Source organism: Ostrea edulis, chromosome 4 (genome assembly GCF_947568905.1).
Source record: "Ostrea edulis chromosome 4, xbOstEdul1.1, whole genome shotgun sequence".
NCBI classification, from domain to species: Eukaryota; Metazoa; Mollusca; class Bivalvia; order Ostreida; family Ostreidae; genus Ostrea; species Ostrea edulis.
Window position 1 is genome coordinate 87,395,803 of NC_079167.1, and position 13,955 is coordinate 87,409,757.

General features: G+C 34.7%; 2 protein-coding genes across 2 annotated transcripts in view; one reads left to right on the forward strand and one right to left on the reverse strand.

The window, feature by feature from the left end:
* The first annotated feature begins 419 nt into the window (after positions 1 to 419).
* Positions 420 to 6,258, forward strand: LOC125668635 (toll-like receptor 4). The gene is made up of 2 exons (XM_048902955.2): positions 420 to 524; positions 3,273 to 6,258. Exons 1-2 carry the CDS (start codon positions 470 to 472, stop codon positions 5,480 to 5,482), a joined length of 2,265 nt encoding a protein of 754 aa, XP_048758912.2. The 5' UTR covers positions 420 to 469; the 3' UTR covers positions 5,483 to 6,258.
* Positions 6,259 to 8,824: 2,566 nt separating this feature from the next.
* LOC125668634 (rho-associated protein kinase 1-like) overlaps positions 8,825 to 13,955 on the reverse strand; it is a 40,882-nt gene continuing 35,751 nt past the window's right edge. Inside the window, exons 31-37 of the mRNA XM_048902954.2 lie at positions 13,690 to 13,861; positions 12,563 to 12,641; positions 11,714 to 11,779; positions 11,436 to 11,568; positions 11,142 to 11,207; positions 9,703 to 9,835; positions 8,825 to 9,150 (exon numbers count right to left, since the gene is read on the reverse strand). Coding sequence (XP_048758911.2) covers positions 9,048 to 9,150; positions 9,703 to 9,835; positions 11,142 to 11,207; positions 11,436 to 11,568; positions 11,714 to 11,779; positions 12,563 to 12,641; positions 13,690 to 13,861 — 752 coding nt within the window. The 3' untranslated portion in view covers positions 8,825 to 9,047. The remainder of the gene's footprint in view (positions 9,151 to 9,702; positions 9,836 to 11,141; positions 11,208 to 11,435; positions 11,569 to 11,713; positions 11,780 to 12,562; positions 12,642 to 13,689; positions 13,862 to 13,955) is intronic.

Sequence of the window (13,955 nt, forward strand, 5' to 3'; positions counted from 1 at the left end):
ATTATTGTTGATCCTCCTGACGTCCTAAATTTTTCCTCGCTTCGTCAAAATGACGACACGGCCATTTTGCGAATTTTGAGTGATCGGACGGGAATTGAGGGTCGTCTCACACTCTCCCTCGTCGGGGCTCTTCTTATATTTTGATCAAAGTTCCGCGGCTTCCAGGGTGGATAAACCTTGGTAAATGGATTTGCGATTGTACCACAGTTGGCGGAATTTAAAATGTCCAGTGGGTACTCAGTTTTAATATGTGTCTCAAATAAACATGTCCATTGATACCAAATATCACTGAAACCTGGTACATACTGGATTTTGGTCATTTATGCCTAGCGCGACCCCCAGACCCCTCGCCTGTCCAAACAGGGCTACATGTAGATACGCGCCTGTAATCACCTTTCATTCAGGTGCATGTGGTTTACCCGGCGTTAGATCTATCTGACTTACGTTAAGGTAGTGAGATATCAGCAAAATGGCCGAGATTAAGAACGTGATATTGTGGGTGTGGGTTTTACAGACGTCTCTCTGTAAGTACATGTATATGACAGTATACGTTTGTTGTTTTCTTTCAGTAAAAAGTTGTTTTTATACGACTCCGGCGTCATACAGTTGTAAAATTTATGTCTTGACAAGTAAGAATACTAAAACAATTTACTTGTGATATTGTCATACAAAATATAGCGAGGCATAAACACTGAAGAAATGGTTATGCATTGAAATATACATCACACTTTGAGTATTACTTTTGAAATTTGGCAGAAAAGGAGAATAAATGATTTTGAAGTGTTTTTGTCAGCTTTGATCTATAACGGTCTCCATAAGATTTTTTATGACTATGTCCAAGTGTGTTAACCATTGATATATTAAAAACTTGGGAGATATGTAAGAACACTTTAGATAGCTTGGTTAGAGAAAAGAGCTTGCTATCCAGATCATTAATGGATGTGTATCCATCCAGATGTCGACCATATGTATCCAGGGTATCATATATATTGTGTCAGGAATATTTATCATTAAAAAAAAACTCTCTTTAAAATCATATCCTTGACATCAATTTAAATATTGTATCCAAGCAGGAAGTTTAAATAGGTTATCTAAAAAGATTACCTTTCTTTTTAAAAAAATCGATAGGTGTTGTACAAAACACGAGGCCCACGGACCATATCGCTCACGTGTGTCACATTGTTCATACAGATACGAAAAATAAGCATGGAGCACTAATATAGTTGACTAACATGGAATAATGTAGTAACTATAGTGAATCAAATATCAAAACATGTACACTGTGTAACAACTACATTGAATTAAAACATAAACTATGTAATAACTACATTGAATTAAAACATAAACTATGTAATAACTACATTGAATTAAAACATATACACTGTGCAATAACTACATTGAATTAAAACATATACACTGTGTAATAACTACATTGAATTAAAACATAAACTATGTAATAACTACATTGAATTAAAACATATACACTATGTAATAACTACATTGAATTAAAACATAAACTATGTAATAACTACATTGAATTAAAACATAAACTATGTAATAACTACATTGAATTAAAACATAAACTGTGTAATAACTACATTGAATTAAAACATAAACTATGTAATAACTACATTGAATTAAAACATAAACTATGTAATAACTACATTGAATTAAAACATAAACTGTGTAATAACTACATTGAATTAAAACATAAACTATGTAATAACTACATTGAATTAAAACATATACACTGTGTAATAACTACATTGAATTAAAACATAAACTGTGTAATAACTACATTGAATTAAAACATAAACTATGTAATAACTACATTGAATTAAAACATAAACTATGTAATAACTACATTGAATTAAAACATAAACTATGTAATAACTACATTGAATTAAAACATAAACTATGTAATAACTACATTGAATTAAAACATAAACTGTGTAATAACTACATTGAATTAAAACATAAACTATGTAATAACTACATTGAATTAAAACATATACACTGTGTAATAACTACATTGAATTAAAACATAAACTGTGTAATAACTACATTGAATTAAAACATAAACTATGTAATAACTACATTGAATTAAAACATAAACTATGTAATAACTACATTGAATTAAAACATAAACTATGTAATAACTACATTGAATTAAAACATATACACTATGTAATAACTACATTGAATTAAAACATATACACTGTGTAATAACTACATTGAATTAAAACATAAACTATGTAATAACTACATTGAATTAAAACATATACACTGTGTAATAACTACATTGAATTAAAACATAAACTATGTAATAACTACATTGAATTAAAACATATACACTATGTAATAACTACATTGAATTAAAACATAAACTATGTAATAACTACATTGAATTAAAACATAAACTATGTAATAACTACATTGAATTAAAACATAAACTATGTAATAACTACATTGAATTAAAACATAAACTATGTAATAACTACATTAAATTAAAACATATACACTATGTAGTAACTACTTGGTTCCTGTGTTGTGCACTTCTATATTTCGTTTTGCATAAATCAACAGAAGGAATATATACTTTAGTGGAGGATATGTACAATAGTATTTTGAACTTTTCAATTTACCTGATTTAGTTAGAAAATGCAGTTTTAGTAGAGAGTAATCTGAAAAATAAAAACGCTACTAGACTCGAATGCGCGAACTACCGATCAGCTGTCGACCTGTTAACCTACTGAGCTATACCCAGCTAGGCAATTAGATTTATGTAATACCCGTTTAATGTTGATCACAGAAACGTGTTGCTCTGACCCCAACAGTAAGACAGACAACATTACTTGTGTGAATTGTCATTTATTGTGATGACAATGTAAAAAGGGGAGATCACCCAGAATGATATACATTGGTAGTACTTAAAATTGCGTAGTGATCTCCCCTGATATAAAAACAAATTAATGTAGAAATAAAAATGACACTGTAAAAAAAGGGAGATCACCCATAAATATAGCATACATTGTTGCTAATGAAAGTTGCCTAATGATCTCCCCTGATATAAAACAAAATACTGTAAGATTTAAAAAACAGAGAACAAAGTGTAAAAACATATATACAATACAACACAAAAGTTGGCGTTCAAAAACAAAATGCCCAAAATGTACATGTATTGCTGATAATTATATACATTAAAGGAAGTCAGCCATCATGACGATGTATTAATTTGTAAGTTAACTCACAATGGAAATTTATATTCATAGGCATCTTTGGAACAGCCAGTGCGTGTAATTTATCTCCATTTAGTAAAGGCCTGCCAGAAAATGGATTTCTCTGGAATTGCAGTCATGAAAACCTAGATTATATTCCGGAAATTCCTGCAACACACAAAAGTGATGTCATAGCGGTAGATTTATCCTACAACAAATTTAGAATGATACAGGGAAAAACTTTCACAAACCTTACATTTCGTGTCAAATTCATGTTTTTGAATAACAATGACATAAAAACAGTTCAAGCGAATGCTTTTAGAACGATACCTGCATTGTTAGAACTAGATATTTCAAGCTGTTCACTTGAAACCGGTTCTCTACAGTACGGATGTTTCAGCAACCTCGACGTTCTCCGATCGCTACAGATCTACAATAATTCGTTTCATTCATATCCAGATGGCGAAATCTCAAAACTCGAATCACTACTGAACTTAACAATCGATATATTTCCTGGATTTCATTTCAGTGAGAAGTTTCTGAAACTGAAGATTCTCAGAAGTGTAAAATTCATACCACACGGGTTATTCTCCCTGACCAATGATTCATTTCAAGGTCTGCGTAACTCCCCTATACACTACTTAGATCTGAACTTGTATAATAATATAGAAAACTTCTGTAAAGGTCTTCCCGAGGACCTGTTTTGCTCGTTCCCACACCTCCAAGGCTTGTCCGTTTCTTTTGGTGTGAGTTGTGGAATCAAACGTGTACTGCGGACTCTGAGATGCCTTCAACACAAACATCTGGATTATTTTATTTCTTCTGATAACCATGACTTGAACTCTTACAACGCTATCCTCCTCAATGAGACCGATGTAGAGTACCTAAGAAATATGTGTATCAGGAAACTAATTTTACGAAATAATGACATATCAGGGATTGAGTTTAAACTTCCCTTGGAAAAGCTTCAGATTTGTTTGGAGGTGGTGGATCTATCCTCCAACAACATTCTGTTCTCCTCTAGTCATCGACTGTGGCTAACGCTTATGTTGTTCACGCCAAACATTCGAGTGATCAAGATTTGTTGTCAGAATACACAGTCATCACGTGACGTTTCCTGGAGACATTCACTTTCTGCCGGTTATAACAGACATCATGAAACAAGGAGAAAACAAAAAGATGCTTTCAAAATCATACTTCCTAAAACTTTGGAAAACCTCGACATTTCCAATGCTGATAGAATATCGACAACAGAAACGGATATATTCATTCAGGCCACACAATTAAAATTTCTAAATGTGTCTGGGACAGAATTTCCTATACCATATAGCATAACTCTTGATTTTCCATTACTAACTGATTTGGACGTGTCGTATACGGAAACATATGCAGATAATTTATCATTACAGAAATTGGTTTCCCTCGAGTCTTTAAAGGCTATAAAAAGTGGTGTCATTACAGTTACAGATCATCACGTGAGAGAAGGCATTCTACACGGCCTACACAACTTGAACTATATAGACGTCTCAGATAACCATATCGTATATCTCCCTCCACTCTTTTTTGCATCTCAGAAAAATTCAAACATTACAATCATAATTGACAGAAATGAATTTGGATCTAGCGTTCCAAAAGCACTAAGTATTCTGAACAGCATTGATATCCTGTCTATCAGAGACTGTTTTGAAAGTTATTCTTTCGGAGATGTAATCTTAGAATCTCTTTTGAATTTGCACGCGTCTACCCTATACCTCGGGACGTACAGAGTCGGGTGTTATTGCTATAGAAAAGATACTTTTTTGATGGTGAGGAAAATTCGAAAGAAGATTGCCGACCTGGATAAAATTACTTGCGACGACTTCAATGGGGGACCAAAAAACCTCCAAGAGCTATTTAGCACCAAACAATGGAGAACTTTCAGACTGCAATGTGGAGTGGATGATTTCTGGTTAACGTTTTCGGTTGTGCTCTTGATTTCGACCATTATTGTGATATTAGTTGCTTTCATTGTGTATCGTATCGTATCACATAACATGATGAAGAATTGCGGTGGGAAAATAAGGGCAGTTGGATCAAACGAGTGGACACGCCATAGAGGCAATAAATACGCCCCCTTGCATACAGAGGAAAATGACATCCCTGAACAGGACAACACTGATACGGAAGTTACGGTTTTCTCAAACAAGATGACAGACGGAACAAAGACGAATTTTGAGGAAACAGATTCCGAGGCAAAAACGCAAACAAGCTCGGATACAGTCTAATAGAGCACTGGTAAAGCATTGGGTGCTGAGAAACAAAGCAAGGGATGGATACGTAGTATAAACATTTACATGTCTTCTCTCTGGTTTACTGCTGATCCATTTCATGTCCATTCTTTATAAATGTTCTAACTAGGCTATCTACACTATTGTATTAGTTTTATTTGTTTTTAACATAATCATAATGAAAAGGTGAAGATAACGAACACTGATCAATCTCATAGCTCACAAGGAATACAAAATAAAGAGTTGGGCAAACACGGACCCCTAGATATACCATAGGTGGGATCAGGTGCCCAGGAGGAGCAAGCATTCACTGTTGACCGGTCACACCCGCCGAGAGCGGAGTATTTATCTCATTCGGAAAAAAGTAAATTGAGCTGTTCCAAAATTTAACTGGGGAAAAAATCGAGTTGCATATTCCTCGAAAGCAAGTTGTAACAATGTATCCTCAACGATATTTTTTTTTTATCATTTAATGTTTTATAACGGAAATGAGATATGATATTCACTTCAAAATTTAAAATGTGACTAAACCATAAAATTTCACTAGAAGATACATTCTTTTACGAATAATATCACTTTAATTGCATTAAAAGGGAAGGTGTGGGATTGGTACTTAAATTTGTTCAGTTACTTTTGTGTCTATTTGCCCGGACTCCAACAAATAATGCGTTTGTTGTAATGTTTCTGATTGAAAATTACAATGAGATATGAAAGATTTGATTGATTGATTGATTGTATCTTGCTTGTTGCTGATAAAACAGTAATAATGTAAACATGTATCACAAGGTTCTTTGTTTCACGTCTCTTCGAGAATTTTTCACTCATATACTTCCACAAATTTAGACCTACATTTGTATGTTTACCGCTCATGGCCATAACAGTGAGGGTTCTTTAACAACACGGGGCCTCCGTTTGTCAGGTCTCGTGTTTAAATGAAAATAAACCCACGAAATTAAGAGGGCAAAAACAGACCCCCTGGAAACAACAGAGGTGAGCACCCCTGTTGACCGGTCACAACCGTCATGAACCTTCTATCTTGATCAAGTATACGAAATGCCGACTTTAAACGAGATTGTGGAAACACGGTAACATCAACTTATTTGTCTGTAGCCTGCCTCGATTTCAAACTGGCCATACACAGAACATGTTATAGCGTATCGAATCAGTTGAGATATAAATACCACATATATGCGATATTGAAATATTGCTACATAAATATGGGAAGCTGGCGATGGAGAAGCTGAAGTCATCTCGTTTGCCATAAAGCTGAGTTGTCGTTGCCGTTAACATCTATGTTCAATAAATATCCAAATATGAAGCAGATGTGGAAGATTGAGGCGAGCGTTTGGCAAAGGAACCATTGGTTGATTGATGAAAAGGTGAAGATAACGAAGTGATCAATCCCATAACTCCCATAAGGAATATAAAAGTAAGTGTTGGACAAACACGGACCCCTGGACACACCAGAGGTTGGATCAGGTGCCTAGGAGGAGTAAGCATTACTTGCTGACCAATCACACCCGTCGTGAGCCCTATACCTTGGCCAGGTACACAGAGTAATCCTTAGTCAAAATCACGGTGTAAAGAACGGTCTAACAATTGGTATGAATTACATAGGACAGCATTTGACCCAATGATAGGTTGTATTGGCAAACTAAATCGTTATAACGACCATAAAATTTGCGAAATGCTGACATTAAACGAGACTGTTGAAACCCCTGTAACATCAACTAGAAAACTGATCATAGCAGAACAAGCTCTTGCGTATCGAATCATTTGAGAGGCATAAACTCCATATGTAAGTGATAATGGAATATTGCTACATAAATAAAGGAGGTTGATGGAGAAGATGAAGTCATCCTGTTTGCCATAAAGCCGAGTTGTTAGTTGCCATTATCATCTGTGTTCAATAAAATATCGAAGATTCTGTGCTGAGCATTTGGTAAAGGTGAACTGTCAGCGACATCTGTCATATTTTGACAAGAAGCATATAACAGGAACTGGTTCCACTCGTATTTTGAAATCCGCAAAAATATTTTTGTGCGACATTTTAAAGGATATTATTGTTCTTCTGACTTTTTTGGAGCAATAAAAGGAAAGAAAGATAGAAAAGAATATAAAACTTTTTTTCAGCCTGGATTTACATATTACATGTATCAAGTCCTCGGAGAAGGAAATTTTCAAACCATTCGCCGGTGAATATGAAACTAAGATGACATTTCATTACGGAGCACATTCTACAAGTTGAGTGTGAAGACCAGTAACATGTAGACCATGAATCTCTGTACTTCTAAACTAATATTGTTTGGTTTGTTCGTTTTACGTCCTGTCCAGAATTTTTCTCTTATATTGAAGGGTTCGTTAACATGCTAATGCGACCTCCGTTTCTTAAGGTCATTTCCAAAATACCTGTAATTCTCACTGCATATGGTGTTTATATATCTCAACTGATTCGATATGCAAGACATTGTTCTGCGTATAGTCAGCTTTTAAATCGAGGTAAGCTACTGACAAACAAGTTGATGGTACAGAGGTTTCAACAGTCTCGATTGAAGTCAGCATTTCGCAAATTCTATGGTCGTTATAACGATCTAGTTCGTCAATACAACCTATCATTGGATCAAATGCTGTCTGACTGTTTCATACCGATTGTTAAGCCGTTCTTGGTACACTGATTTTGACTTCGAATAACTCCGTTTACCTGAACAGGATATAGGGTTCACTGCGGGTGTGACCGGTCGACAGGGGATGCTTACTCCTCCTAGGCACCTGATCCCACCTCTGGTGTGTCCAGGGGTCCGTGTTTGCCCAACAATATATTTTGTATTGCTTGTAGGAGTTGTGAGATTGATCACTGTTCGTTATCTTCACCTTTCTAAATGCCGAGCAATTACTACGTATTTTTACGTCTTATGTTTGACACGGCATGACAAGCACAACCTTCCGGTTAAGAAACAAACGCTCTACCACTGAGCTACTGCAAGTTTCTTCATTGATGGTTACATCAACCCTCTCACACTAATGACAAAACTTTCACCCACAAACAAGATGTGGACAGTGACATTCGTCATTCATAATCTCTTCAGTCTGAATTATTTATTGTCTAGTCTGAATTAGAACTAAAATGTGTAGAGGGCAGTTTCCTTTCCAAAGTGAAATGTTTCTTGTTCGTCACAGGGTAGACAAGATAGATGTTCTGCCATTGCTTTGGACAGTAAATATCCATCTAAAAGAGGGACCTAGAAAAGATTAATTGCTGAACTGCTCCGCAAAACAAAACCTCCATGTAAACTAGTCCACACTTTCCTTCATGTAATAAAAATAATTATGAACTCTGAATTAAAAATGACAATTTTTATTTACATAATAACGATACAAATGTACTGTTAAGCAGATTCAGGCAGCTAGAACCTTGAACAATGTATGAATCGGATGTCAAGGAATGTAGAGAATAACTGTTGTAAATAAATAATAGCTACTATTTGTAATGGTTAAGTGGCTCTGATACAAGTCACAAAATGTCTGTGGAGGCGAGCTAAGCTGCCCGGGGGGTTCTGAGCTGCTATGACGGTCGATTGTTTACTGGAAGAGTGGAGGAAGACCGGGCGTTACTCGGGCGACCCTGAATTCCAAAAGAAGCGTACTGTCTGGTGCCCCTCGTGGGCCTACAAAAAAAAAAGTGATCAAAATCAATTCATAACTCTAAAATCATATAAATATTTAAGGGATAAAATTTCCCTGCTTCAAGAAAAAAAGTCATGTTCTCAGTCTTGATTTGATATAAAGTGCTATTATTTTTTAATGAAGTTTGTTGTTATATTTCATAGTGTTGTTGTTCTTTATGAATGTTGTTCTTTATGAAATGTTTTCCTTCATGGTCATTTAATACCTCCTGCTGGGGAAGGTCTTTAGTTTGTACCACAAAATCATCAAACCCATTAGCAATTTCAAAGGATACCAGTACTTCTATGTTATTACTAGAGATTTAGACTTGATTTTCTGAATACAAACTCTGTATCATCTCAAACTTAAAAAACTCCGCAGATACATGTATAGTGACTGCTTTGATCTTTGACTAATCTGATATTCCTCTCCCCTCAGTTCCTAAGCTTGCAAAGCTTCTCATAGAAATCTTTTTACTCAGGTGATAAATAAGCTTTGACATACCCCCCAGTCCCTGAGCTTTTTACTAAGGTGATAGATAAGTTTTGACATACCCCCCAGTTCCTGAGCTCGCGAAGCCTTTCCTGGAAATCTTTTTACTAAGGTGCTGAATCCATTGCTTTTGTTTCTCACTGGTTTCTGCCAGAAGTAGCATCTCCTTGGCCTGGATGTTCTGATCATAATTCACTGCAACAGACATTACATGATCATCTCAAACAACAAACAAACACCCGGTGATACGCCTACCGTACCTAGTGTTCTCAGGCCAGCAACTTGTTTCCATGACTACTGGGTCAAAGTTTACACAGAAATTCTGATCAATAACTACTGAATAAGCAGAATTTTTAGCGAGGATTTAATTTTGGCATTATTAGCGAGGGTGTTGAGGTCCCTAAAATTGAATATCGTTAACAATTTATTGCATATCTGAGGTAACAGTTATTTTTCTTGGAATCATAAAGTCTCTAAAATTAGCTCTTGTTATATATACATGTATATACATGTACCTGTTTTTATGGAAAAATCTCAAAATTTGTGTTTCGCTAAAAATTCCACTTTAATATTTGGTATCCACTGGGTTTATCTTGTATAAACAATAGGTGTCAAAAAGTTAATTAAGCGACAAATCGTTAATAAGGCATCAAAAAGGTTAAGTAATATTAGCTCTAAATCTGAAAAATTTATTTTTGTTGTAAAAATGTGTTATTATGATAGTTTTGTATGTAACTTTAACCATATTGATTGATAAATTAAAATGAAGTCATAGGTTTTATCAAAATAAAGATTTCAGTTCTAAGGAATACAACTGTATAGTAATCAATTTTTGTGCAGGAAGAAAATAATGTAATTTTGCTTCATTCAGAGCCTCTGGATAGGTTTTCTAACACAAATATTAATAACAAAATTTATAAACCTTATTTTTTTCTGTCACTGAAATAGTAAACCACAATTTTGCAACAAAAATTTTTGACACCAAAAGGAGAGCTAGTATTGCTTTGATTATCTGGTTCTCAGTTCAGCCCCCATGTACTATATTGTGTCACTTGTGGTTCAAATCATTCCAAAACAAAAACTCCATCTCTAGTTTTCTGTTCACAATACTACTTCCCTTCCAATATGACCTCCAAAGACTCCAAACAATACCTGTTTAACATTTCCAATGAAATACTACAATTCAATGCATACTAAGTTAATTAGTAATTTACTGATCTAACGCTGAGGAAGTACAGTGTATATATCAATCATCATGTATTACCTTGGGCTGAAATAATCATACTAAGAAAGAAGACTAATTACTACAGTATCATTTTCCTTCCATGCTACAAATCATTTCTGACAATGCCCCAATCTACATGTACTTAACCTTTTGAGGCCTTTTTTTTTTAACCCTGAAATACCTTACCTTTATAATATCCTACAAAATTCTTCAGTTTTATCTAAATTCTCACCTTTACAATATCATATAAATTCTTCAGTTTATCTAAACACTCACCTTTACAATATCCTACAAATTCTTCATTTTTATCTAAATGATCTTTATGAACCTTTGTATGACATCCTGCAAAATAACAAAAATAAAATCACAAGACTATCGACAATTTTTGTTCAACAGCTGCAAACATTGGTGTTTCTTAATCTCCAGTCATTTATTACCCTCTGAAGCCTCTTCCACATATATAGTTTATAAGGCATGAGCCACAAGGCTTATAACAACAGTACAGATGTCTAAACTCTACATGCAGTGGATGAGGCATGTTCCACATGGGCTTGATTCTAAGATACTTACGTCTACACTCTAAGGCCTGAGGTGGATGAAGCATGTGCCACACAGGCTTATTACAGGAATCACATGTGGTAGGGGTACGATAATGAATAGGGACAAACTCGTGACCTTTGTGCATCTCTACTGCAGACTTGTCCTGTACAGTAGTAAAAGAGCAATGAATCAGAGGAAATTCCAACTAAAATCTTTTATCTAACAATGAATTTCATTTCTACATGTCCAGTACTATTATAAACATGCATGCTGAGTGTAAATGAGTTGATTTGAGTTTTGTGCCGTACCTGAGCTTGAGCATCATGACCTGCTTCTTCAGGTCGCCGATTCTCACCTTCTGTCGCGTATAGCACCTGTCAATCAACAAAAATATAAAACGTACATCACATCAGTAATGCTTCCTTGGCATTGCAAACATTTTTATGTATATCAATAACAAACAAGATTTGTTTGTTAAACAATATTCTCTTAAGTGTGACCACACTCAAGTTTAGCCAAATGAATCTAACCTTGACTTTAATTAATGACCTTGAACTTATTCACCAAGTATGAAGTCTCTATCTTTATAGAACAAAAGTTATGACCAAGATTAAGCTGTGAACAGACAAAGAGATTAATAGAAAGAGATAGACCAAAACCAAGATCTCCCCCAATCTTTGATCTCGGGGACATAATATCCAATCTCTGGGACATATAGATTTATCAAATGTACCTAGCATCTCAAACAGTCTACAGGTAAAACAAATATGTCAATATACATTATAAAATCACGTTAATTATAACACACAAGAAATATTCTACAAATGTCTTCAGATTTACTACTTGACTTGTTGTTATACCATTTGGCATTATTAGTGAGAGTAATGAGATCACTAAAATTGAATATCGCTAAAAAAAAATTTCCATATCGAAGGTACATGTAATAGTTATCTTTCCTGAAATTATAAAGTCGCGAAAATTAGCTCTCGCAAAATATATTTACCAATTTCTTTGAAAAAATCACTAAATTTGTGTCTTGCTAAAAATTCCAATTATACAGTATTAAATATCGTCATTTGTCAGATCTAATACACATTTCAATACAATACCTGAAATATCGTCATTTGTCAGACCTAATACACATTTCAATACAATACCTGAAATATCCTTGGAATATCTTTAGACTCTGCTCTATACACATCTCCCTGTGTTACAGGCCTCACATGGAACAAAGATCTACAACAACAATTCCACTCTCTATACAAATGCCTACCTCTCCATCATACAAGACACTTTTTTAACACCTCTAGTCTCATAACACAGCATTCTGTTTTACTCCCTTGTGTGTCACTAACTCTATGTCTAACACAATAACTGGATCAGAAACATTCTGTTTTACTCCCTTATGTGTCACTAACTATGTCTAATACAATAACTGGATCAGAAACATTCTGTTTTACTCCCTTGTGAGTCACTTACTCTATGTCTAACACAATAACTGGATCAGAAACATTCTGTTTTACTCCCTTGTGTGTCACTTACTCTATGTCTAACACAATAACTAGATCAGAAACATTCTGTTTTACTCCTTTGTGTCATTTACTCTATGTCTAATACAATAACTGGATCAGAAACATTCTGTTTTACTCCCTTATGTGTCACTAACTATGTCTAATACAATAACTGGCTCAGAAACATTCTGTTTTACTCCCTTGTGTGTCACTTACTCTATGTCTAAAACAATAACTGGATCAGAAACATTCTGTTTTACTCCCTTGTGTGTCACTAACTCTATGTCTAACACAATAACTGGATCAGAAACATTCTGTTTTACTCCCTTGTGAGTCACTTACTCTATGTCTAACACAATAACTGGATCAGAAACATTCTGTTTTACTCCTTTGTGTCATTTACTCTATGTCTAACACAATAACTGGATCAGAAACATTCTGTTTTACTCCCATATGTGTCACTAACTATGTCTAACACAATAACTGGATCAGAAACATTCTGTTTTACTCCTTTGTGTCATTTACTCTATGCCTAACACAATAACTGGATCAGAAACATTCTGTTTTACTCCCTTGTGTGTCACTAACTCTATGTCTAACACAATAACTGGATCAGAAACATTCTGTTTTACTCCCATATGTGTCACTAACTATGTCTAATACAATAACTGGATCAGAAACATTCTGTTTTACTCCCTTGTGTCATTTACTCTATGTCTAACACAATAACTGGATCAGAAACATTCTGTTTTACTCCCTTGTGTGTCACTTACTCTATGTCTAACACAATAACTGGATCAGAAACATTCTGTCTATCGCCCTCTGTGTTGTAAAACAGCACTTTTTTACTGCTCACAACAACATATTGTTTCTTCCATCCATATTTCTTTATGTTCTGTTTGTTTGGCACTGCTAACCACCCCTCCATGAACACTTCGCTGGGGGCTGCAAACACAAGACACAGAAAAATAAAACATTTGTCGGAGTATCTTTCATCAATTACACACTGCATTCAGAATATGTATGCATTTGTTTTAGA